Source organism: Gouania willdenowi, chromosome 5, assembly GCF_900634775.1.
Source record: "Gouania willdenowi chromosome 5, fGouWil2.1, whole genome shotgun sequence".
Lineage (NCBI taxonomy): Eukaryota > Metazoa > Chordata > Actinopteri > Blenniiformes > Gobiesocidae > Gouania > Gouania willdenowi.
The window spans coordinates 35,824,568-35,850,169 of NC_041048.1; the positions used below are offsets into that span (position 1 = coordinate 35,824,568).

The window sequence follows — 25,602 nt, forward strand, 5'->3', positions numbered from 1 at the left end:
ATGTTGTGAAGGCAAGTATATGGGTATGTGGAAACTGCAGCCAAACTAAAACCAGACTTTATTTGCCACTTAAAGTACATTCTAATGTATGAACAGACTGTTGAAGTAAATATGTCACTTCAACAAAGAGGCACATCCATATGAAAGTATCATTACAATTGGGTTTGGAGTATTCTTGGTTAATATTTCTCATCTTCTCCATAGGCTGCAGTGTAACAAAATAATCTGTAGTTTTTATTGGCTCTGTCACTGGTTTTAATCCTGTGGTGAATTGGTGGTTTCTGTCAGTGCAAAGCTTTTAGAGACACTTTGGTGCACATCGCTGTGAATGAATCTCTACTTATTATCTCCACTTAAAACGCAGCCACATGCTGATGCTGCACTAGCTAGCCTGCTCTGCCTATGTAGGTGAATACAAATGATGTGAAGCTAGGGGATGCATTTATCCTTTGATAGATGGGAAGAGGGTGAACTCTGCCCTTATGTCACTGTCTAGGGACAATGAACTTCGGTGTGTCTCACTTTGCAAAAGTTTGTGGCGGTTCCAAGTCCTAAAATAGGGTTGAGGTGATACAGGCCTGGGACAATTGTCATTAATCACCTTTTTTTCTTTTTTCTTTCAGGTGAGGGTTAATGGTAGATGATATTTTTTACTGCATGCAGACTTTGTGGAAGGAGAAGCAAGTCATGAGCAAATACAGGCTCTTGTATGCTTTTTTTCTTTCTTTTTTATAGCAAGATTGAAAAGGGAGACCTCATTTAAGAAATGCATTTCTAAACTTTGTATTTCTAAGCCAGAAAAAAAATAAACCTCAGCACAAAATCCAATCAACCATGTGCAAGGAACAATCAGTATGATGAGCAGAAAGCTTCAGTCAACCTTAAAATCCCCTTTTCAAAATTTAATTCGAGGAAGTTGTTTGAAAACGAGACTTAGAGGAGAGATTTTAAAAATTGTTCACAGTTTAGGTAATCCTGTGGGCGTCTTAGTGCCAAGGGAGCATCTTCAGAGGGCTCTTTGAGCACTGTGTGTCTGTCGCTGCAGAAAACATTCAAACATTAGATTCACCAAATGAAACGTGCATAGGAAAATACTTACTCCTTAGTTAAGTGTACTCCACCCTTAAGGCCACTGTCGAACACACCTTTGCCTCTGCCACCAGCCAGAATCTGAGCTTTAAGTACGATCTCTTTGGCATCTGAAAAACAGAGTAGGACAGATGAGAGAGGTTGACAAAAGCAGAAAAAGAAAATCAAAGTGAGTGACAGGAACAATACTTTAGCTTTAATTCAACAAGTTTTAACACCTTTTGGCTCTGCTACCTATTGTCGTATGGGAAGTCTTGGAGAAAAACCTCTTCCAGGTATTGAAGCTATCAAGGCCATGGCTAACCTTAAGATGAGATGGCAAAAATATCAGCTATCAAAGTATATATTCACACATGGAGAAACCATTTGTGGACTTTCCAAAGAGAGCACATTTTACCAAAGCACTGCAGTGAGGACTCAAAAGGCTGTTTGAAATGTACAAAGCCCCAGACATGATGGTTAAAATAATTTAGTTGTGGCCAAAGAATAGTGATCACCTACTCATGAAACACTTATTTGTGGCCACAAAATAAATATAAAGCAATATTTAAATGTAATATACAACTAAGAGTACAGGCTGTATCTGGAAAAAAAAAAAAAAAAGACTAAATAAAAAGTGTGAAAAAATTACTGGATGGATGTGATTAAAGCAGAACTAAGTAACTTTTTCACCTTAATACATCCTTCTCGTAGTTGCTGTGAGGGTAATACAAGTGTTTATGGGGTGATTGGGGGGTCTTTCATCTCTCCCTGCTGTCTCTGGCCAGAAAACTACACTTGCAACTTTTCTGCTGCATGACCAGCCCTGTGGCTGCACACGGTTGTCTACAAATGAACTTTTCTCAAACTTAAATCATGGCAGAGCCAGCAAAAAAAGGCAGAGAAGAGCTATGTCCAAGGTACAGAGCAACTCCATGTAGTGACAGCTCAGCTGCAACACACAGCAATCACGTATCGTCATTACGGCAACAGGCACTCACACAAACTCGCAAGGCAAATTTATTTGTATAGCGCATTTCATACACAAGGTAACTCAATGTGCTTTACGTGATAAAACCCAACCCAGTGCTCCATCAGGCAGCACACACACAAATATTTATCTATTCCTTCATCCATCCATCCATTTTCAGAGTCGCTTTGTCAGCACACAAACAAACACATCACACACATTTCCACACTCCCTTCCGTATTACTTCCACATCATTCATTTATTCTACTTGTCTCTCTTCCTCATACTGTTCACATGGGACTATATTTGTGACTGTTGTATTAGGATTTTTCAGTGATCGGTTGCTATCGTCTTGGGAGAGCAACGTAGCTGTGGGGTGGGGCAGGCGGCGGGGGGTGCAGAGTGTTTACGACAGTGACATAACCAAAAGGGACCTTTAGGGGGAGCGCTAAGTGCAAGTTACTTAGTTCTGCTTGAACTGAGTCAAAGATATTTTCGACCACTTAGATGTTAATTAAGGGTGCATTCACACCGACAGTTCCTAGAGCGGTTAAAATGCTCTCGTATTTGTTTGCTCGGATAGTTTGCCTCGTTTGGGTGGGCGAACACACAAACGAATTCTAGAGTGGATGTTTTTCGCCAGTCTCAGAACATTTCCAATCAAAACCTAGAGCGATCAGAAGTTGCACTCTGAATGCAAACCGAGCAAAACCAAGGTGTTAAAATGCTAACCTGTCCTCCGCCCGCTCGGACAGAGTCCGGGACTAAACCGGCGTGAAAGCACCCTTAGTACTGTAACATCTGAGAAATAAAGGATATGTGGAACGGCCATTGGTTGAAGAGTTTCTGGTATTCTTTTGCTTAAAGATTGCCTCCAATAAGAAGAAGATGCCACCCACCACCATCACCCGTCAGTGCAGCAACCAACAAAGTGTTCTCTGCATCATGTCCATATCTTCCCCATATGATCTGAAAGCCGTAGGCATGATCTAGACTCACCGCTGAACACCTTCTGCATGTTTAACCTCCAGTTAATGTGTTGCCTACATTAATGCAAACCGACAGTCGATGGCAGTCATTGCAGGCCTTCAGGCAGCCCTTTGACTGTATGCAATTATTCTCTCAGTTATAGACAGAGAGTTGTCAGCCTTATCATTCTGTATATCTTGACAAAAAAAAAAGAATGATGATACCTTGACCTTAAAGTTTGGGAAGAAATCCCCCGCTTGGTTTAAAATAAGAAAACTGGGGAAGATTGGAACTGTGAGCCAAGTGAACCAAGTGAAAAAATGTTGCCTAGTGGCAAGTGTAGCAAGGGAAAGTGCCAGGGAAAATAGTCTGTGACAGAGTGGCAGGGATTAAACTAACACTGCATTAGTGAAGCCTGTTGTGTGTGGAAAGCTAAGAGTTGAGAAGGAAGAAACGAGTAGTGAGAGGAAAAGAGGAGCCAGAGAATGACAGTGAACTTGTACGCAGAAGGTTTGCAATGCAGTTATAAATGAATATGTTAATAAAGAACATGCTACCCTGCAAAATTAAAGAGTTCAAAGCAAGATGAGGAATGTCCCGCAGGCATGAGCAGCAGTGTGGGGCAGCAGAGAGCAAATTACTTTCGCTTTAATATGTTGAGGAAGAGAATCAGTTTAGGAACAAAGATGTGGCCCAACAGGGAATGTGCTTTTTTAAGTATAAAAGAAGGTAAGAAATTTGCATTCTTTTACAGATTTTGAATAAAAGAAACTTAGCATATTACATTAAACAAAAAAAAACAAAAAATATATATATATTAAATGCTGTGTAATGGGGAGACAAAGTATGGGCATTTAGTTCTCCTGCACTGGTAATTATTGCATATCAGATAATTGTCTTGCAAAAATGATGCAACGGCAAAATTCAACTCTTGATAATAAGAACTGCAGAAGTATTGTTTTAATAGAAAATACATCTGAAAAAAATTAAAACTATAAGAGGGCTACTCGATGGTGTATTAGTATTGGCCACAAACCTGTCAGTCTCTCTATTAGTTCAGTAAAAGACTGGCCCCCAGACCACACCGTTTCCCATCTTAAGTCATCTGGGATAGGCTCCAGTAACCAGATGCAAACCTGTATAGTTCATACATCAATGAGAGTTTTTCTTTCTTTAAAGGGAGGCGCAGCAGAAAAAGTCTGGGAACCACTGCTTTGGAGTAAGTTTGTGTTTTTTAACAGGAATTCCATATTCCACATTAATGGAAAAAGTTCCATAACTCTGAGTATGTAATTTCCAAATAATGTAGTACTCTCTTTAGTTAAAGTTTTTTAATTTTAGTGGTTACGCTTTTAGCAAGGCTAATACGAGAGTGTAGCAAGCTTTTCATTTAAACGACACCTCACACTGGAGTGAATCCTATGCTAGTAAAATGCCACCATCTGGTCTGGACTAGTGTCTGGTAACAAGTCGAATACTTTTCTCCATGTTGGCTTGACACTTCTTCTGATTTCTGGTTCACATGGGTCGATGATCCTGCAAGGCTCACAAAGGATAACGTGAGATAACAACCCTCTTTCCCTCAGCACACCACTCGATTGGGATTGTTCAGTGGGTCCCATTGAACAATCAATTCAAAAGCTATATATGAGTTTAACAATAAAATATTAGGTAAACATTAGCTAAATTATGAGTAAAAGGAGCATTATTCTGTCCAATACAAAACAAAACAGATTATTAGTTGTAGCCAGACATTGTTTTCTTCACTTTAATTCCTAAATAAATAAATAAAGGAATAAATAAAATAGTGACTGCCCCATATTAACTCCCTAAGGTGCAGCTTAAATAAATAAAAATACAAAAGTTAGAAACAGCCCATACATTTTTGGACAGAAATTTATCAAATTATCACAAGATACTGTATTGCTTAAGACAAAGTAATAGTTCTCTTTTTTTCTCTCTTTCAATTTTTTTTAATCTCTGGCCCTTAAAGGAGTATAAAGGGGAATTCTGCCCCTCTGACTAAAATGAAAGAGAAGTCATGTGTTGAAATTATAATGCATTTGTATTTTTATTTTTATTTTAAAGGATAATCATCTGGGAGCCAAGAAATTTTATGTTTAAGACTAAAACCCCACCGTCAGCTATAATAAATAGGGAAGTTAATGATGTCCTCAAAGATCATAGTGAACAAGGTGCATAGTAAAGAGCAATGTGACCATTATCTGCGAGTATGACAGACATGGGATGGCCTCTAACACTTGGACAAAGGTTGCTTCATAATGAGCGTGAAGCAGAGCGAGGAGTAGGTAGAAAAGGAGCAGCAGTATGTAAAATCAGAGATAAGTCATGCTTTTATGTTCCACCCAGACACTAAGACGTACAAGGGGGAAGTAAGGCCACGCACCTCGGGTTTTCCAGTAAGGACATGGGAGAGTGTAGGTTTAAGGTGCTCATCTAGTGGAAAAATTTAGGCTGAATGTGTAAACAGAGTCTGTGTGTGTTCCAACAAATGGAAATAGATAATACATTCTGTCAAAGACCTTTTCTTCAACGTGAATTTTCAGGAGCGATGGCAAAAATAATAATTTTCCGACTGCAACCAACACAATTAGAAATCTTTCCTGTCTAGATATAAAACCCTTTTCTCGAAGGGGAGTGAGACACGGTTGCATAATAAGTTTGCTGCTTTAGTTCAAACCATATGATTGTGTCCAAGGAAGGTTTTTATCTCTCTTTATTTCCCATTTCTTCCCATACACATGGGAGCATATTAACTCACTCAGTGCCAGCCATTTTCAGATTTTGTACCCCCCTCAGTACCAGCCGTTTTTGAGCATTTTGACTGATTTTTAAAGACCCACAGAAAAATTTGTTTCTGGCTCGTTTCATTCTTTTGTAATCAGCCATTGAATAGAGCAAGTTTTACACAAATCTTCAGTTTCAGAGCAAAAAGCTGAGAAAACAGCCTTTTTCTAAAAAAAAAACCCTGTCAGTGACTTTAAAGCTATTTTTTTTTTTTTTTGCTTTAGTGTCAACTCTAACATCTGAACATTGTTTCCTTATATAAAACAAAAAAACACTGAGACAGGGCTTTTGATGGCAAAATTATTATTATTTTGCTGTCTGGGTCAGAGATTAATGGATTTCTTACTGTATTTTGGCATTCCTCCAAGTTTCTCTCCCGTCAGTCTGCACACACACAACTTCCTCCTCCTCCCGGACATGCAGAGTGTCACTGCGTTCCCTGTTTTTTTATCGTTTTATCTCACCATTGCCACACTTTCCATGAGTTCCACACATGCTCTGGTCGAGTGTGCGCTGCTGTGCACTGCTGGGAATGTCAACTCTAGTACGTAGCGCCATTTTGTCTCGTAATCGCCTTTTCTCCTTTCCCACTTAGCTCTGCTGAGCACGGATGATCTCTCATCCAAAGGTGCGCTGCTACCTCCTACGTGTCACCTATTATTTTGCTATTCCCCCCTTCCGACACAGACGTGACATGTTTAGCCCGGTTAGTTGGTGGTTTTACATCACCATCGCAACACTATCAATAATCCACTCATGTCCACACATGTTCAGTGTTGGTATGTGAAGCTGTGAGCTGCTGGATATGTCACAATATCACTCTGTAGTGCCATAATCTCACTCGTACCTGCTTCTCCCCCCAGTTAATTGTAGCATCAGTGGCTAATCTCTCATCTAAAAGTGCACCGCTGCCATCTTCAGGGCACAGTTGTCACTACAACACCCCACAGCTTGGACATTGATGAGGGACCTCCGCCAGGATTTTTTCTAGTAATCCCCGTGAAAAAACGCAAATGACGAGTTATCTCGTCATTGGCACTGAGTGAGCAAAGATTGAAGCCTGAAGACGATGTGGCTTATGTCCCAGCATTGAGTGCAAATGATCTTCTAGGACCACTAGCTTCCAGAGAACACATTTCCTAAAATTAAGTTGTTTTTTTCTGTTTTGACTCCCACCTTTTCTCCTTTCCTATATATTCATTCAGGCTATAATGCTCACGTTTTCTTACTTCCTACATTTTCAAGCAGCCTATGAGCAACCAAAAGTAGACTTGGCACTAAGGATGTTGGAAAAAATCTATTTGGCAATATATCACAATTTTAAACTACCTCACTCCTCAATTTGACAGTGTGATAAACATAGCACTTGTTTTTCATATTAGTACTTGAATTACAGTTGGTTACCATTTACTTGTTCTTGCAAGTTTAAAAAAAAAAATGAAATAAACTGCATTTCACACCATTTTGTACTTGTAAAGGTGAAATTTGATATTGCGATATATAATATTAGAGACTCTATTTTTATCAAAAAATGTTTCTAGCTTGTTTCGTTATTCCGTAATCAGCAGTTGAATAGAGGCAAGTTTCACACAAATCACCAGTTTGTGATAAAAAGCTGAGAAAAAAAAGCTTTTTTCTGAAAAAACCTGTCAGTGAGTTTGGAGCTAATTTTTTTGCTTTAGGGACACCTCAGCATTGGTTTCCTTCTATAAAACAAAAAAACAACAACACTGAGACCAGGATTTTGATGACATTATTATTATTTTGCTTTGTCAGAGTTGAATGGTTTGCTTACTGTATTTTGGCCATGCTCCCAGTCTCCCCCTCGTCACCACACCCAACTTCCTCCTCCTCCCGGACATGCTGAGTGTCACCGCTTTGCCCGTTTTTTTCTCTCACCATTGCAACACTCTCAATAGTCCACTTAGTTCTACACATGCTCTGGTCGAGTGTGCGCTGCTGTGAACTGGTGGGAACCTCAGCATCAACTCTCGTAGTGCCATTTTCTGTCTTGTAAACTCCTTTCCTCTTCCTATGACCTCTGCACATCACGGGTGATACCTCATCCAAAGGTGTGCTGCTGCCACCAACATTTCACCAGTTGGTCACTACATCATTGTACAAGCCTGATATACAAGCCTGACAGTGTGAGCTTCGTCACACTGTCTCATAGCAACCCCAGCCGAAAAACACAATTGACATCTATAGCCGTCATTGGCAGTCAAAGTTACTTAACCGAATGACATTTTTAGATGTCAATGGCAGTCATGGAGCAGGAAGAGTGGGGATGACATTGAAATTCTCGGGAAATGAGAATCTTACTGTGGATAAATGTAAATAGAATCATTCTTTTACTATCAATCTTGTGTAAAAACTGACAATTCCTCAACTAATTGTAATGCAAGATAATGTTGATTACTGTTAACATGCAAAAATGAATCTAGAAAAAAATAAAACTATGAGCGACAGACAATGAGATAAAGAAGTGTGCAGTCACACTTTTGAGTGTTCTTCCATCGAGACAAAAACTGCCTGAGCTCCAATAACTTCCACTGAGCGGTACAATGTGTAATGAAATATTTTCAATGATGCTTTTGAAAGCATAGTTCAAGTACCAGCCACAACAGAACAGCCCTCTTCAAATGGGGAGCCATGAATGGCTAGTGAGGGTAAACGCCCCTTAAGGTGAGGTAAATCTGTAAGTTTGCATATTAAAAATTGTAAAAATTTATTAAATCAATTCAAAATTTCAATAATCGTATTTGTTATTTCTGTTCCAATCAGCAACATTCATCTCTAGATCACAGAAACTTTAATCTAACTTCCACCCGAATGTCAACCCAATTTTGAAAGCAAGCCCCTAAATAAATATTGTGATCAAAGTCAACCCAGATCATCATTTGATGGTCTGTTCCACTTTATAAACCCACAGCCCCACTCAATGCACCACTATGCTTTCTAGATTATGAACCACTATTGTAGTTTGATAAGCAACAAGTTGAGAGAATAATACTCACTTTTCCTCTTCGTCTGTGAGGTCATATCAGGCCAAAACTAGCTTTGTTCAACGTTCAGTCTTCTAACCTTTACTGCACATTAGATTTAATTATGCTAAAAGGACAAAGGCCAGAACAAAGAACTAGTAAAAACCTTGTGTTGGATCATTTTAACTACAGCCGGAAAGCTGATATTATGAGGGAAAAGTTAAGCATTCAATTTCATTCAATTTTATTTTTTTCTACCATTTTCTACTCAACCATGCAGTGAAAAGGTCAAAGCAAAATGGTTCCCCATTGCTAAGCAGATGGCAGGTGAACCAAAAGAAAAAACGGGAAACATAAACCTTTAGAACATGAATTTTTGCATTTCCTTTGACCTAAAATGACCACAGCTTTTATTTTAAGACTAAAAAAACAATGTAGTCTAGGTTGAGGTTACAAAGTCAATCAACACTGATTAATTCTGACCACAGTTCCCAAAGCCTTTGTTGGTAATTGGAGCATAAGAGTGAGTAAAACCATAAAGGCTTCGACCCCAGGAAACCCGATTTGCTGCAATTTTATTTATCCCTGCCATCACCTTGTCTTTTCTGGTCATGCTTGGCGCCTGCGTGTCCATCTCTCGCTCTAATGATGCAATGCCAGTCTTGTTCAACAGAGGAGAAAAGTGGCGTCCCACAGCAACGATGACACTACTGTGTGACATGTCCTCCAGTCACGGCCTGCTTGACAGCTGAGCCCTCATTAGACGACCAGTCCACCTGGGTTTCAGACGTAGACAGTGCCTCTAATGACAACCTGAGCTGGTCCAGGCCTCTCACAGAGACAGTTGCAGTTCAAACTCTCAGCCCAGACTTTTACTTCTGAGTGCAACCTAAGAGCTGACGGAGGCGATAATGGTGTTGTGGAGCGACGGCTGCCAAATGACCACTGCTATATCTACAGGAGAATCATTTGTCTCTAAGTGAAGCCTCTGCTTATACATTTACCCCATCAAGCTGCATCACGACTAAGATAACCAGATGGAAAACTTTCTCCGAGAAAAGGTCTGCAAAAGAAACATTTCAAATCAGCTACAAAAACAAGCTGTTCGGTCCTCATCATTTCCTGAACATTTTTTTTTTTTTTTTTAATATAATTTCAGCACAGACAGTAGCAGACAAAGCTACTTTAAAATCCTCAAACATTCGCTGCTGCTGCCACTCATGCATTAGCAATCTGGAGAAGTATTTGCGTGGTTATTTCCATTAATGAGTAATGAAGTGTACCTGCAGGTTGGTGCACACTGTAAAGAGAGCGAGATGATGTTTGTACTGTTCACTCTGCTGAATCCTTTACTCACTGAGCTCTTGGGGCCCTATCTCTATTTTTTTGTACACTGACAGCAAAACAAAAGGCACCCCGTTTTCCAATTGACAGACAAATTGGTGTATTCATAAAAAAAGGATAGAGGGGATGTGGGAGCAATAATTCCACGTCTCACCCATAACATGAATAGGTTAAGATGCGTAATGAGGAGGTGGAAACTCTAAGCTGCTTAAAAAAAATCAACTCTTTGAAAGACAGTCCGCCTTACTTCGCAAAGCCTATTTACAGCTGTTAAGACAATTTCACATGCACAGCATCTTTCCAAAGACCTAAGAGGCAGCATACCTGAAGGATAAAAAACGGATCCTTGGAGACACCGATGTGAAGCATGTCTGTGCGCTCACATTTTGTTTGCAGATTCTCAACAATTTTGTGCGGATGGATTTTTCACAGTTATTAAACAGCCAGCAAGTGGTGTTTAGGTTCATCTGCATTCCAGGAGGTTGCTGTGACAGCATTAATATTGTTTTGTTTCACACAGGCTTTCTCTGCTCGTTGCATGTTGAATGTGTTATGCTGGCAGCTAGCGAAGATGAAAAAACTTAAGGATAACATCTGTCGGCTCTATGAGAGAATCCGCCGGTAATGAGGGATGAGCGCTGTTCATTTCATCAGTTCATTATCTTCACGGTGTGGTATGATAGAGATACCTGCAGTTCACCACATCAGACACACTAAATATGTTCAGTGTAGGGTTCCCAGCAATTGATATTTGATATTAAACAGCCTCAAGATTTGTTGTTTATTCAGCCTTGGATAGTTGAAAAGGTTGAAACCATTTCCCAAAGCCTGAAGCAGCAGGGGGTGTTGTGTTTTCCTACCTATTGTTTTCTCAAAGGAATCGAAAATGTATTCAATCAATTTTCAAAAACAAATTTAGCTATTAAAGCTGCATTCCGGAGTTTCTGAGAGGACGTCTCACTGTCCCACCCTAAACAGCCGCACTTCCTCCCACTGCCTCTGCCAAACTACCAGAAGCCACGCCTACTTTTCTGCACGTGCATCGCGGAACATAACAAGGTTGCATCGGGTCGCATTGTCATAGGTCTGCGGGTCAGGTAAGAGCCTTGTTTCCGTGCACAGTTCTGAATTCACTTTGATTGACAGTCTCAAAAATAGGAAGTCGAAGCCTGTTGGCTGGGCGCATCGTTTCCATTTGTATAAGGGTCTATGGGACAAAGGAGGGACTTATATACATTAATGCAGTGATTCTCAACTGGTGGGTCGGGACCCAAAAGTGGGTCGCAGACCTGTACTAGATGGGTCACGGACAGCTGGTCAAAAATAAATTAATACTTAATATCTCTCATGTTGGACTTGTCTTTTATTTTGAAAGAAAATTTTCTTTTGACAGGCATTCTGTGAAATGCATGTTGCACAGGAAAATATAGAGATTTATGTTTTAAAAAAGATTATTTACACGTGTTTTCAACAGCTAATTGAGAAAAAATGAATTTGTGGTTGAATTCTAAAAAAAAAACTGGGTCACAATTTAATGACCATGGTAAAATGTGGGTCACAGGGTTAGACCAGTTGAGAACCACTGCATTAATGTATATGAATGACCACCGGCAGTAGACCATAGTAAAAGACTAGTTAGGTATTTTTCCCATTTAAAAAGAATCTTGCATAAACAGATTTCTCAGAAACTCCAAAAATCAGCTTTAAGTATTACATGAAGGACTGTTTTTGATTTAGCAACTAATCACAAAGGAAAGAAATTAAGACTGTGTAGTTTCTAAATGTTTATTTGCTAAATTTAACAAAAACAAATGCCAAGTTAGACATAGTTTAAAGATGATTAAAATGGATAGAAACTGTGTGGGTTAAGAGGACAAAAAGACCAGCTACAGCCAACATGCTAAAAGTGTAATTAATATTACTGAAAGTTGAACTAAACATACTAAATCAACTGGGTTAAAATGTAATGGACTTTTAATCACTTTTATGGAGTCAATGTGTTTTCCTTGGAAGACGGGGATTTGTCTTCGTCAGATTAAGGGTGCATTCACACCGAAGGATCCTAGAGCGGTTAAAACGTTCTAGGATTCATTTGCTCGGATCGTCCGCCTCGTTCAGGTGGTGTGAACATGCAAACAAAGTCTAGAGTGTATCAAACAGGCAAATCCTGGAGCAATTGTGTCTGCCGGTCTCAGAGCATTCCTAATCAAAGCCTAGAGCAATTCGAAGCACCGTAAACACAACCGCTCTCAGAGCAGACAAAAAATAAGTATCGGCCATGATGTAAAACGCACGGCATTGTGGGTGATCGATAAAGCTGGTGACGGTGCAAAACAGGGCTTCAAAACCAACAGAAGCACAACAATATTGCTTTATTGTTGAATGTTGTGAAAGAATAAACGGAGGAGGCAGAAGTTTATGTGCACTCTTAAGCGCTTGATTTGACTCATTGATGAGACCTTTTTCTTCGGGTATCGGTTTTTCTGCCTAGAGAAGTCTCTACTCCAGTAACATCGCCCTCAATCGGTTAACTCATTTGGAATGGATCAGAAGTTGAACGCAAACCGAGCCAAACCAAGGTGATAAAATGATCACCTGTCTTCTGTCCCATTCGGACCGAGTCTGGGACTAAATCGGCGTGAAAGCACCCTTAAAGCTGGGCCATGACTACGATGGAATATAAATCAATTTTTAGTGGCAACCTGATCTCAAATGAAAAGTGAGATGATTGAGTATTGAATAAAACTTTAGTCTGAATTGTTGAAGGAGAGATACACAGAAATTTAGGTCAGCTCCAAATCTGGAGATACCAAGCCAAACACCATTATTGGGTAGCTATCAATTCCAGGCTAGTAAAGAAACAAAGCACCAACAGCAAAAAAGCATCTGTTTTAATTATTAATTTCAAAAAAAAAAATTGATGAGATGTAAATAATTCCAATTCGAGATAGTTTGTCTATTGACAAAAAAGCCCACATCCTTTGTCTATGAATGAGTCGTTGGCTTTCTTCAGGAGAAAAAGAATTGAGGAAAACTATAACAAAAAAAAATAAAACAAAAAAATAAAAAAATTGCTGACAAGCTTGCCTATTTGAAGTGAACATCATGACACAGAGCTCCTTTTATCATTCATGCAGACATGGCCTGGCAGACCATCGTGTTTACCCTGAAGCAGTTGAGGTGGCAATAGCAACCATTCAATGAGGGAAATGGAAATGAGTCAGTGGGAGAGCAATGATGGCAGCACGAGTGAAATGTCCCACAAGGCAACTGCTTCATATTATTTTGAAGATCAAAAACCTGTTGTAAGATTAGTTGGTTTAACAGATGACAACCTGCTTGTGTTCTTTGTCTGGCAGACTAATTAAAAAAACACAAAACAAGTCGGATGCCAATATACTACCAAATAGGACCGAGTTAGTCTCATCAAAATAAAAAGCCAACTCTTCTCAGCGTTAACTGCTACTGCCAGTGCTTTTCACCAGAGACTTTGTTTCATTTTATGAGAAGGAGAAGATCAAAGAAGTCTTAAAAGACACTTGAAGTGTTGAAGTGCATGTGACGTCTCTCATGGAGACTTTGTGTATCAGATGGGAGGGAGAGGTCTCTGTTCTGTGCTTTGACCATGATTGACAGTGGTATGTCCATCCCTAACCGAAAAATAAAATAAATCAGATGGTGAAAAAACATAAATAGTAAACAACTGTCTTTTCCACATTCAACGCTATTATACAAGTGATTTGTAATAACTTTTTTCTGATCTACAACTGAAAATGTTCCACACACACCAAAGGGAGTTTAATATATCTTGATGACAAAAGACTAAAGCTTTATACATCTACATTTTCCAAGCTTAAAGTAATACCAGCCCGTTACACTTTAGATAATTTCTTCCAAGCTGAATAATAAAACTCTTACCAATTTGTGTAAGAAATGTTTTTAGAGTCAATTATGTAAAGTTTTAGCTTACAATAAACGTTTGGAGATTTCAGCGACTAGTTGTTAGTCTACCATGTTTCGGGGCTTCTCCAGATACAACTTTTTCACTTCTGACCAATACTGCAACAATTTGCATTGGTTGTTACCGATATAGATCTGATACGATATCAGCACAAATACATAAATACATGCATTACTTATTTTGATTAATGGAGGCATAATTTTACATGAGGTAGCAGCTTTAAGGTGGGCAAGGGTAACACTAAAACCAGAGTATAATAACAGAAAAGAAATTTAAGAATATGACTGTTTCACTTCTAACAAATTCACTGCTCAGCAATGCATGGAATAGCTTTGATAAAACCTGAACTTTATGGCCAGTATTATCTAGATGATGGCTATATCGTTAGTGTTGGAAACAATGACATAAAGAAGTGGAGAAGGACTGGAGTATAAGTGATACTAATGAATCCCATAGGTTTTAATTTGTGAAGCCCTGCTTTACAAAAACCACTAACCATAAATAGAGCCCCATTCATCAAGATTCTTTGCAGGAGAAAATGATATAAAGGCTTTCTTAGCAATGTTTTTTTTTTTCTGATCCTAACAAAATCTTAATCTTCCAGAGCAGAGTTTATTTGTTACCCAAAAGCATGAATGTTTGGTTCACTGGCTTTTCTTTAGAGTGTGGTCTGTGACTGTTTGTCTGTTGTTCATTATCCTTCCAATGAACTGGTGCCATGTAAAGGATGGGCTGTAGCTTTTGACTTGAGATAGTCGGGACAGGCGTTAGCACTCCTAAATCCTGATCAGCATTATCAAATAACATGGACAGATTGTGTGGTTTTAGATTTCTTTGTATGTTAAATCAATAGAATGGATTCTTCCCAGACATCAAACTGGTACACTTATTCTTTCCATACACCCTTATTTTGACCGTTCTCTGTAAACTAGGGTTTTTTAACCTTCTCTAAGCCAAGGCAGACCTGATACTGTGATATCTGGTGCCACACGTTGACACAGAGGAATTCAGTCATTATTCCAAACTATGATAAAGACCAAGATGAAGAACCTTGTCTACTGCAAATACTGTATTTGCAGCATCCCACAAGTGACCCAGGTTGCATTCGAACCGGTTACAAGCCCACTTCTTTAACTGTTACGCCACCACTGCCGAACTTCTAATCTGATACGGAAACTGGTTGAGAAGCATTGCTTTTGGCTGACCAAGCTTTCTCAATAACAATAATAATAATGCATCAATTTTATATAGCACTTTTTTGGACACTCAAAGACGCTTTATAGAATTAAGGGATTATTCTTTCACTCCACACTTAGTGGTGGTAATTTACTATTGTAACCACAGCTGCCCTGGGGCAGACTGATGGAGGCGAGGCTGCCAAAGTGCGCCATCGGCCCCTCTGACCACCACCAACACTCATACTAGGCAATGTGGGTGAACACAATGACAGATACCACTGAGGTAACTATCACCCCACTCTGGCACCTGGAATTCTCAGTAGTCTCCCATCTACCTACTAACCAGGCTTCCGAGATCTAACGGGATCGGGCAATGACAGGCTGTTAATGTGCCTCACTATTGGTCAATCCATCCTAGGACTAAGAAGAACAAATACTGCCACATTTTTACAATATTTACAGACAAAGACAATGAGAAATACAAAAGTAGAACATGCATCCCTGTTAAAAATGCAAGATTCTTCAAACGGTCAGTGTGTGAGAAACCTAGTCTTGTTATCACAAAAATGACATGATAATCTTTACTGACTGGCATTATTAAATAACTATACAATGATTTTTGACAAATGAACAAGTCACTATAAAATCAGTGGCTACAAAGAATGCTCTGTTGAAAGGTGGGAATTAAAAGCTGAAAGTACTACAAATCTCCTGAAAGCTTTGTAGATATCCATTAGTTTCAAATTCTGACAAGTGCTTGGATAATCCGTAGCTTTTGAATGTCACAATGAGGTAATAGGCTGACAAAATCCCAATGGTTTGTAATCAGCCTCACATTTAATGAACGCCTGAAAAGTCATTCAAAAGGGGGGAATTTACTAATACTCAGGTTTCAAAAATGCCTGTCAAATCTAAGAGAAGTTTGTACAGACACCAACTGTGTCCTCCTACCAGGTATTTAGAAAGTAGCTAATTACTTCAAAACCACTGTGAGATCAGAGAAAGCCTTCCATTAGCTCTGATTAAGATTTTGTTTTTACTGACAAAAAAATAAGGATTGCATATGTGACAGATTAAAGTGAGCAAGCCAACAACAACATTTCAAAAGGCACAAGCACCAGGCAAGATGAAAGGAAGGCACTTATGACGGAGCACTCGTCTCAGATGCGTCATGAATGAGTAAGAAAGTCCTCACAACAGCTTGTGGTAATGCTCATAGTATGGTTGGTGCCTTTTTTTTGTAACAGATGGTACAGGCTAGGCCGAGTTTTAGGTTGGTGGGGAAACATATGGTTGTCTCGAGACGATTTCATATAGCGGAGCCAGGCCCAGTAGGAGGTGTAAATGCTCCTCTGCGCCAGCCCAGAGTGAAGCGGAAACACTCATATCACTAGTTAAAATGTGGAGGCACACCAAGTGTGACAAGGTGTGCTGTGCCAGATTTATTAACAGTTATATTTCAGAGTAATCAACTATTGTGATGAATCATCACCAATGGGAATTTACAGTATATCAACATTTAAATATAGACCATGGTGTGTAAAGAATACATACGTACGCACACTTCTTTTTTCACAAATGGTTAGTGGTTGGGTGGTCTTTTATTATAATTATTGCTCTTTTTATATCATAATGACAACAGAAACTACCCAAAAGACCCCAATCAAAAGTTTACATTCCCTAGTACAGACATAGGCAACTGGCGGCCCAGGGAGTAACATGCAGCCCTCAGTCTAATTATGTGCGGCCCCCAAATAAATACACAAAATGATGACACACCAAATGACAACATAAATAAACAAAATGACTCCAAGAACACAGAAGATAAGAGCAATCTGACAGCACAAACCTCCACCAAATGCCAAATATCCTCTTTGCCAGATATTGGTAGTTATCTTGATCAGTGATCCTGATCATGGTACCATGATCATTCAAACTTTAAAGGTTTGGAAGAAATTTATATCCCCATTATTAAAGATATATGTGATGAAATGTGTGACCCAGATTTGATCTGGATGAAACTTGGTGGGAGAATTAAGAAACCACATAATTGAGTCAAAATTGATAAAGATCGGTCAATTACAACCCATGATATAATATAATGTGCGATAGGGATTGTTCCCTAAACTAGTCCAGAGTCAGTATAATGATTTTGATCCCCTTCAAAATGTAAAGGAATCTTCCATGGTGTAAGGTCTATATTTGGTTCAAATTTTGTCAAAATGTAACTAATTTTGATATAATCCTGCTCACAAACAACCAAATAAATGCTTATCTCCTTGGTGGTGGTATTGACTGATAAATACACAAAATGTAAACCAAAATGCAAATAAAAACATTTCAAAAGCACGCTAACTGTAAGGAAAAACCATAACCCTCAAACACAAAGATTGAGAGGAAAATACACAAAATGATAGTAAATATAAAGAAATGACTTTAAAAACACAGAAAACGTAAAGAAAAATACATGAAATTACTCAAATTACAAAAAATTACTTCAGACAACTCAAAACCTTTTCTTTCAGATTAGTCATTATTCTAAATGCTGACATGAATGTTGATAATGTTGTCCTCCGCTTAGACAATAACATTTTTGTGGCGACGCTGTGATAAAAGGTGGTATTTGTGAATGAGACACTTTATTTCCTCAGATGGTGAAATTGTACATTCTTCTGAGCAAAAAGCCAATGGTTCCTGTAAATTCCTGTGCTGTCTTGCATGAACTGGATGCTTGTGTCTGAGAATCATCACAGCGCAGAGTCATCAACTCACACACAGAGAGGAAGCATTTGGCCACCATTGATTTTTGTTGGTGATCTTGTGAGGATGGCAGCAAAAAAACTGCAATCTGTGGATTCTGGCAGTTTTGCTTGTCAGGTTTGTGCTCAATGGAAATGCTCCAGAAAAACAGTATTGGGTAACGGAAGCAAGGAGTGCGAAGCCGTATAGAATCATCACCATGTTGGAACTTATGAGTACTTCCAATGTGCAAGTTTTCCTCCAGTACCTTCTGATACCTTCTGCATTCATCTTGGCATCAGTCTTGACCAGTTCCCTGCACCTTTGTAACTACCACATCCTCAAAGCATCAGAGATATTCCACCTCTATGTTTCACAGTAAGAATATTGTACCTTACATTTCCTCATAGGCCTTGTTTACTCCTCTCCAAATGTAGCTTTTACAATTGTGTCCAAATGTTCAATTTTGGTCTCATCGCCCCAAATAACTTTGTTACAAAAGATGTGAGGCTTGTCTCTCTTTTTTTTCAGAGGGTTGTGGATTTTAGCTGAAGTTATTTGTGGGTTTTTCTTTGTATTCTGAACAGTTTTCCTCACAGTTGTGGATGACGTTTTTGTTGGTCTACCTGACCGTCTCTTGAGCCCCTAGTGGTCGAGTTAAGGCACACATGCCTGTCAACTCTCGGCAACCCACATAGGGGCGGATTCACTAAAGGTTTAGGGGTATTAAAATGTGTGCAAAGGTTACTTTTTTTTTTCATTCTAATAAAACATTTTTATTTGTTTATTTGGTTTTCTACAATATTAAATGTTTGTCCAACAGACAGAGAAGGCGACCAGCCTCCAATTGAACTTCATTTTGTCACCTCTCCACATAGAACGAACAAAATGTTCATTTAAATAGGGCGGTCTCAACCACTACACGCACCTACTAGTGCCGCAATGTTAATGAATTCCCCACAGCAGGTGAGCAAACAGTGCCAACATAGGAATTAGGGACGCACCTGGTATACCACCCTTTATTTCAGATCTTAGTGAATCCGCCCCATAGTGTCTTCTATGTGGTGAAAAATAAATTGTGTTACTGTATGTGTTCAACTTAACAAAATAATTTAAGAAATACTGTTTTGGATCAATAAAACTACACTGAAAGGTGAGGCTTTGGACACTGCGGGCCAACGTTAACCTGCCGCTGCATCACAGAAGGATTACTGTGTTATGGACTGCTACCAGCCCTTTGTCTGAAAACTAGCATTGTGTCTGATCTGCACTGACCCTGCCTAAACTTGCAAAGCCAAGTCTGTTTACTAATCCCTTACAGGGCAGGGTGCACCATTGGTCCTGGACTATGCTGCAACCACGCCTGATTTTTAGAGAAACACCTACAACAGTGCAGGGGGCAGAACGCTACTCTAAGAAATATGGTTCAGTGATAAAAACGCAGCACAAAGCTAAAGTTTAGGTTTTGGAAATAATGGCCTCGGTTTCAAAAGAATCCTTGATTTTACTACCTAAATACAGATCAAACACCACTGATTGGTAGGGATGTAACGATTCACTCAACTCCCAATACGATTCGATTCACGATACGATTCTCTCACGATTTATTTTACAAAATGGGACTGTAGACAAATGATGACTGAAAAGTATTCCTTTATTTTTTGGGGGGAAAAAATAGCAAATACTGTACTATTTTCCTTTTATATTTCATTGTCAAAAGAATCCCTTGATTAACTATTCAAAACAATGCAATTTAACTAAAAATAAAACTTCAATGAAATAAATAAAAAAAATAATACAAATGAAGAAGAAGCCTCTTAATTTAAATTCTGGTTCTATAGTAAACAATGCAAAACTACATAATAGTTCCTTTTCTTTTTAAAAGTGCAACTGAAAATGTATTTTGTGCCTTATCAATTGGACTTTAAAAAAACAAAAAATAAATGTCTGCACTGTATTTACATCAGATATTTGTTTGGACCAGCAGAGGGCACTGGTAACCCAGTGGTCGGTTGGCATGCAGATTTTATTGCAGTGAAGAAGAGATGCTATGCTAGCAGACAGAGCTAAAAGAAAAACGTGACTTTTACAGATATTCACTTAATATTGCAGATATTTTTTGATGCTCAAGGGGAAAGGAATCATTTATGAACATGTTTAAAAGTAGAAGGCGGCCAGAAAGAAAGTATTAGCAGATTCCGCCAGCCACCAAGACTTCTGACTTCTCTGCTTGTTAACAAAGTACTACGATTCAATTTTCAGAGCATCGATTTGAAGCGCGATACCTATGAATCAATTTTTAACTGCCTTACGATTAATCGTTACATCCCTACTACCCTTTTCCTGTTTAATAGAGTTTAACTACCTTCTCCCATGGATCATACAGAACATATTTTTTTTATATAGTTGTTGCATTGATTTGCAAAGAAGTACTTAAAAAGCTTTCTTTTCTCTTCTGATATAGACAACATCCCTCGATCTAGATGAGTTCATAAAATATTTCATCTTTTTATAGGAGCATGATGTTTACCTTTCAGGCATGGTAACCTTAAACAGCAGCATGTGTCACATTGAGACAAATGTAGAAGTTTCGGAGATGAGCAGATCAAACAGATGCTTCTTTTTTAGCTCTTTATCACAAATTTAACAAGTATACCCTAAACCACACGCCCACACACACACTTAAACACACACCTGCTTCATCAAAGAGCTGGCTAACGTCAAGGTAGCGAGCAATTATTCACTGAGCCAACCTATCAAACTAACTATCCCCCTAATAAGCACACATGAGATTTGACAGTCATGCATAAAAACTGTTTACACTGAATATTCATGGCAAAGTGAAATAAATTAGAATCTTTCCTCCCTCAGTTAATTGTAATTCTAGCCGTGCGGCTGTGCTGAGCACAAAGAGGAGAAAAAGAGAAGTAGTGAAGGCGGCTTGAGTTGAACGAGGAGAGGAAAAAATTAGGATAACCTTAAAGGCGAGCTGAGACCCAAAAAAAAAAAAAAAAGGAATGATGGGAGAATGGGACTGCAGCGAAATGTATCAAAGCAAAGTCAGAAGGATGACAAAGCAGTGGATTCCTCCATCGCATCTGATATGAGGTGTACATGCACACTCGTATATGTTACTCCCATTCATCACGCAGGCTCAGCATATAGTTAAGATAAGAATCTAGAGTGACATTTTCTTCTATCCCCTCTATGTCAATGAGAGATTTCTGTAGGAGGCAGAGGCTAGGGACAAATATGAAGAGCTCTAATAGCAAGGAAAGAAGGGTAACATGTGGTTTTGATATGAAATGCAGACTGAAAATCCATCAAGATTTGCTCAACTGATGCATCTGTCAAGCGGGTGGCGACACAAAAAGTGGACTGCATAATCATATTCTCTTTGGCTGTAGCTGGGCAGGTGTGTGCGTGTGTGTTAAAATAGTACAAATGTACAATAATATCAAACACAAAATCCATGTTTATCACCTCAGTGCCTGTAAATTCAAAAGTCCGAAGAACAGTAAAAGGTAAAACAGGAGCTGCATGTTGAAAGATGTTCAAAAAGATTGTAATTTAGATCCTATAGAATTGGAATTAGCCATTTCTGTAATCCCCATATTTTGTTAATTTTCAGAAATTCTTAAAATACTGCATTATTAACAACTTAATAAATCCCGATTTTAATTCGAGATTAATTCATGTCAAAAATTACTTCACTGAACAGCATCGTTAGTTACCAAAATCATTTTTCATGTTTCTGCAATGGTTAATACACCAATATGTAAAAACTCTATAAACTAAATAATATTTTTAATGTACAAATCACATTATTATTTCTTGATTAATGCGTCAAATTATAGTTATTTACTTGCATTCCAAAACAGAAATGTTTGTTCAGTGATCCGGCTCTAATTTGGGTATAAAAATTTTAATTCAATTTGTCATTTTGTCAAAATTATATAATGTACTTAATAATAATTTTTAGTTTTAAACCAGTTTTTTGAAATATTTCTAAAATAATTACCGGTATGTTATCTATTCTTTTTATGAAAGGTCATCTAATAAATTTGTCAAGTAATTTATTTCAAACAAATGAAACCTGATGTCAGTTTTTATATAAAAAGAAGTTACAAAAATCAACAATCGGTTACAGGAAGTAATGGAGACGTTATCAAACTACAGTGTCTGCACATCCCTTATATGAATTAAAGTCTTGGTAAAGAGGTTGTTACTTTAAACAGAGTACAGCTAAAGTGCCTCCTTCTATTGTAGGTTAAACCTTCTGATTACTTTGGACTCACACAGTTTGATCCTGTTGAAATGAAACTCCTCTTTAAACAGCCATCAACAGACATGGAATAAAACAAAACCTGGACTTCAGGTTCTCAGCACCGTACAGAAAATTATTTGCCCTGTAAAGGAACGTCTGCAGTTCCCAGGGTGGGTTGCACAGTCTTCTGTGAATGGAGTGTGTGTCAGTTAAACAGATTTTAACTAAACAAGTTGAGATGAACTACAGCCGGCCCCGCGGAACGTCTCCACGCCAAATAGCACGTACCACGTTCCCAAGAATTCAGTCAAATGACCGAGTAAAAAAAGGACTCAGAGAGGCTCTTGACATCGGCTCATAGAAAATCCATGTGAAATTACAGCCCGATTTGACGAGCATTAACGGAGGAGTAGTCATTTGAAAAACGGGGCCCCCGAGGGCCCCGTGACAAATACGGAGTAATGGGCCCCATTCATATATTGACGTGTCAATGATTCGGTACCACCAACCGTCGCAATATTTAACTCACAAATAAATGAGAAATTGACTTTTGTTTTTTTTTTTTGGTTTTGGGGCCCCCCAAGCCCTAAATCAAAAATCAGGCTCCAAGCGTCAATGCGTACACATCCAGAGATTACACCTAACAAATTTCAGCCCAATCCGTTCATGAGTAACAGAGAAGTAGCGATTTTAACTAGTGTGCACAACAACAACAACAAAGTGAGTGGCGTTTTGAGTCCTGTAGCCCAGCCTAAAAATGTATCAATCCCCATCTTTTGCTTCCTCTTTATCACATTTAGAAATGCGGAACACAGTTAAATAGAATGCCTCACAGTCTCAGTGTGCAGCTGAGCAGCTAACAACAGAGGTGAAACCAATAATTAGGATCAGGCATTAAAGTAATTCAGGTTTTTATCTCTTTCTAGTGACAGTACTAAAAAAACTACAGTCTGAGGCAGGCAGGAAGAATTTTTCCTGCATATTTATTCTTGTGTTTGTGCTTGTTATCAAACCATCTGGAGAGAAAAACCATGATACGATCCATGAAGACTTGTGTGGAGTCGGGGGACAGCCCTCAAGGACTTGTCGTCATCTTGTGAGTACCTCCAACAAGAATGTCATATTTTCACCGCTGTTTATTTATTTGTCCTTTCACAGGATTACGTCAAAAGTACTAAAAGGATTTTGACAAAACTGTAACAAAAGATCGACCCTATGACACAGAAGAATCCATGACATTCGAAAGTAGCTCTGGATCAATATACTGTACTGATTCTTGATCAGTTTTAATGATTTTTAAAAATCCTTATCTCTCGTAATCATTGGCAAAATTAAAAAACTTGGTTCATAAATGATAGATTTTCATGAAATTTGACTTACCTATGTCAAATTGGTTCTTCAATTGGCCCACTGAGTTCCATCCAGATCAGATCCAAATTGCAAATTTCATTGTGATTTATCAAAAAATGGGGTAAGCAGGATTAACTCGGGATTATGTCATTTATTAACACATTTTGACAAAATCTTAACCAAAGATAGACCTCACGCCATGGAAGACATTTAGGAGGGGATTGAGATGAATATACTGATTCTGGTATATAATTAAAAAAAACCCTATCTTACGTCATATCTTGATTTATATTTGATCAATCTTTATGAAACTTCACTCAGTTATGTCAATTACACCACTAAGTTCCATCCAGATAAGATCTCAATTGCACATTTCATTGAGATTTTTCAAAAAGTGGGGGTGTCCATACATTTGAACTCACTGTATCATTATTAATGCTGATTTGACTGATCATGGTACCATGAACAGGATCACTGATCCAGTTAACTGCCAATATTTGGCAAAGAAGAGACTTGGTGCTATCTGAGTGCTCTTGTTCTGTGTATTTTTGTTTTTTTTGTGTATTTGACTAATTTTGTATTTTATTGAGAATCATTTTGTGTTTTTTTGCTAGTTTATGTATAGTTGCACTGTTCTTTGAGTATTTCTGCTGGTTTGTGTGTACTTTTTCTGTTTATTGTGTATTTTTCTACCATTTCGTGTTTTTTTTGTGTGTGTGTAATTTTGTGCATTTACTTTGAGGGTGGGCAAAAAAAATAGAATGAGGGCCACATGTGGCCCCTGGTAAGGATTTAAGAAAAATTAATTCAGTGATACAATATATAGTGATATTTCACAGCGTGATTCTCATATCAATCCAAAAAATGTCCAAATCGATTTTTAAAAAAAAAATGTTTTTTAGCAAAAAAAAAAAATGCATGCTAACATACGCATAGCACGTAAACGCTCGGTCACTAGGTGTCAGTGAACCACATCAGACCATGTTAAACTACTTCAGTCCTCAAAAAAATTTAGCTTTGAAGGTGATTGCACTTTATTTTCATAAAAAATCCTGGGCACTTTTATAGATGTATGTGGTTACTCAGAATCTGTACAAGCAAAAGTAAACCTTCTGTGAAAAACGTAATTTGATAGTATGATAAACATACCACTTGTTTTAAATATTGGTACTTGAGTTACCATTTACTTGTTCTCGCAAGTTTAATAAAAAAAAAATCAATCAATTGTATTTCATACCATTTTGTACTGGTAAAGGTGAAATGAGCAAATATTTGATATCGTGATTATATTGTATTGTTTAGTCTCAGGAAATATTGCATGGTGACTTGTATTGTGAATGGTATCGTGTCATCAGATTCATGGCAATGCACACCCCAGCCCTTGGCCAGCCATGTGGTTTAAAGTGACAGGATTCATGAAAAAACTCAATATTTAGTTTTTCAAATTCTATTAGAGGTGATAATGTTAGGACTGCGTGCTTTTCAGATATGCACTTGCAAGGATGTGACGTCTAACGCAACCCTAATGTTAAATCAGAATGCTTTATTTTCCAGGTAAAGTTTAGAACAATACTAGGAATTTGACTTGGTAGTTGCAGCGAAAGAATACACATCAACAACCGGAGCAGCCATTTGCGGCGCCCAAGTGCCACTTTATTACGGTGATGCACCACTGTTGAGTCAAATGTTAATAACTATGTTTTCGATATCAATTAACTCTGTTGTATTTCCAAACACTTCTTTATTCTAATACCTTTTGATAAATTACTGAGATCAATTCGAAACAAAACTCTCTTCTTTAAAAGTTTCCATTATGAGTTACTTCTCTATTCAAGCTTTGTTATTGTATTCTATTGCACATTTCACTGCTACAATGAATGCTGCTTCTTTTTTTTTCCATTATGTAGATTTCTGTTTGTTTGAAATTGGGTATAAAGGCAGTGACTTGGGTGATATTAAACTGT

General features: G+C 38.2%; 1 protein-coding gene across 1 annotated transcript in view; it reads right to left on the reverse strand.

Annotated features, from left to right (window-relative positions):
- suclg2 (succinate-CoA ligase GDP-forming subunit beta) overlaps nucleotides 1-25,602 on the reverse strand; it is a 179,348-nt gene that overhangs the window by 115,879 nt on the left and 37,867 nt on the right. Inside the window, exon 3 of the mRNA XM_028447646.1 lies at nucleotides 1,100-1,199. Coding sequence (XP_028303447.1) covers nucleotides 1,100-1,199 — 100 coding nt within the window. The remainder of the gene's footprint in view (nucleotides 1-1,099; nucleotides 1,200-25,602) is intronic.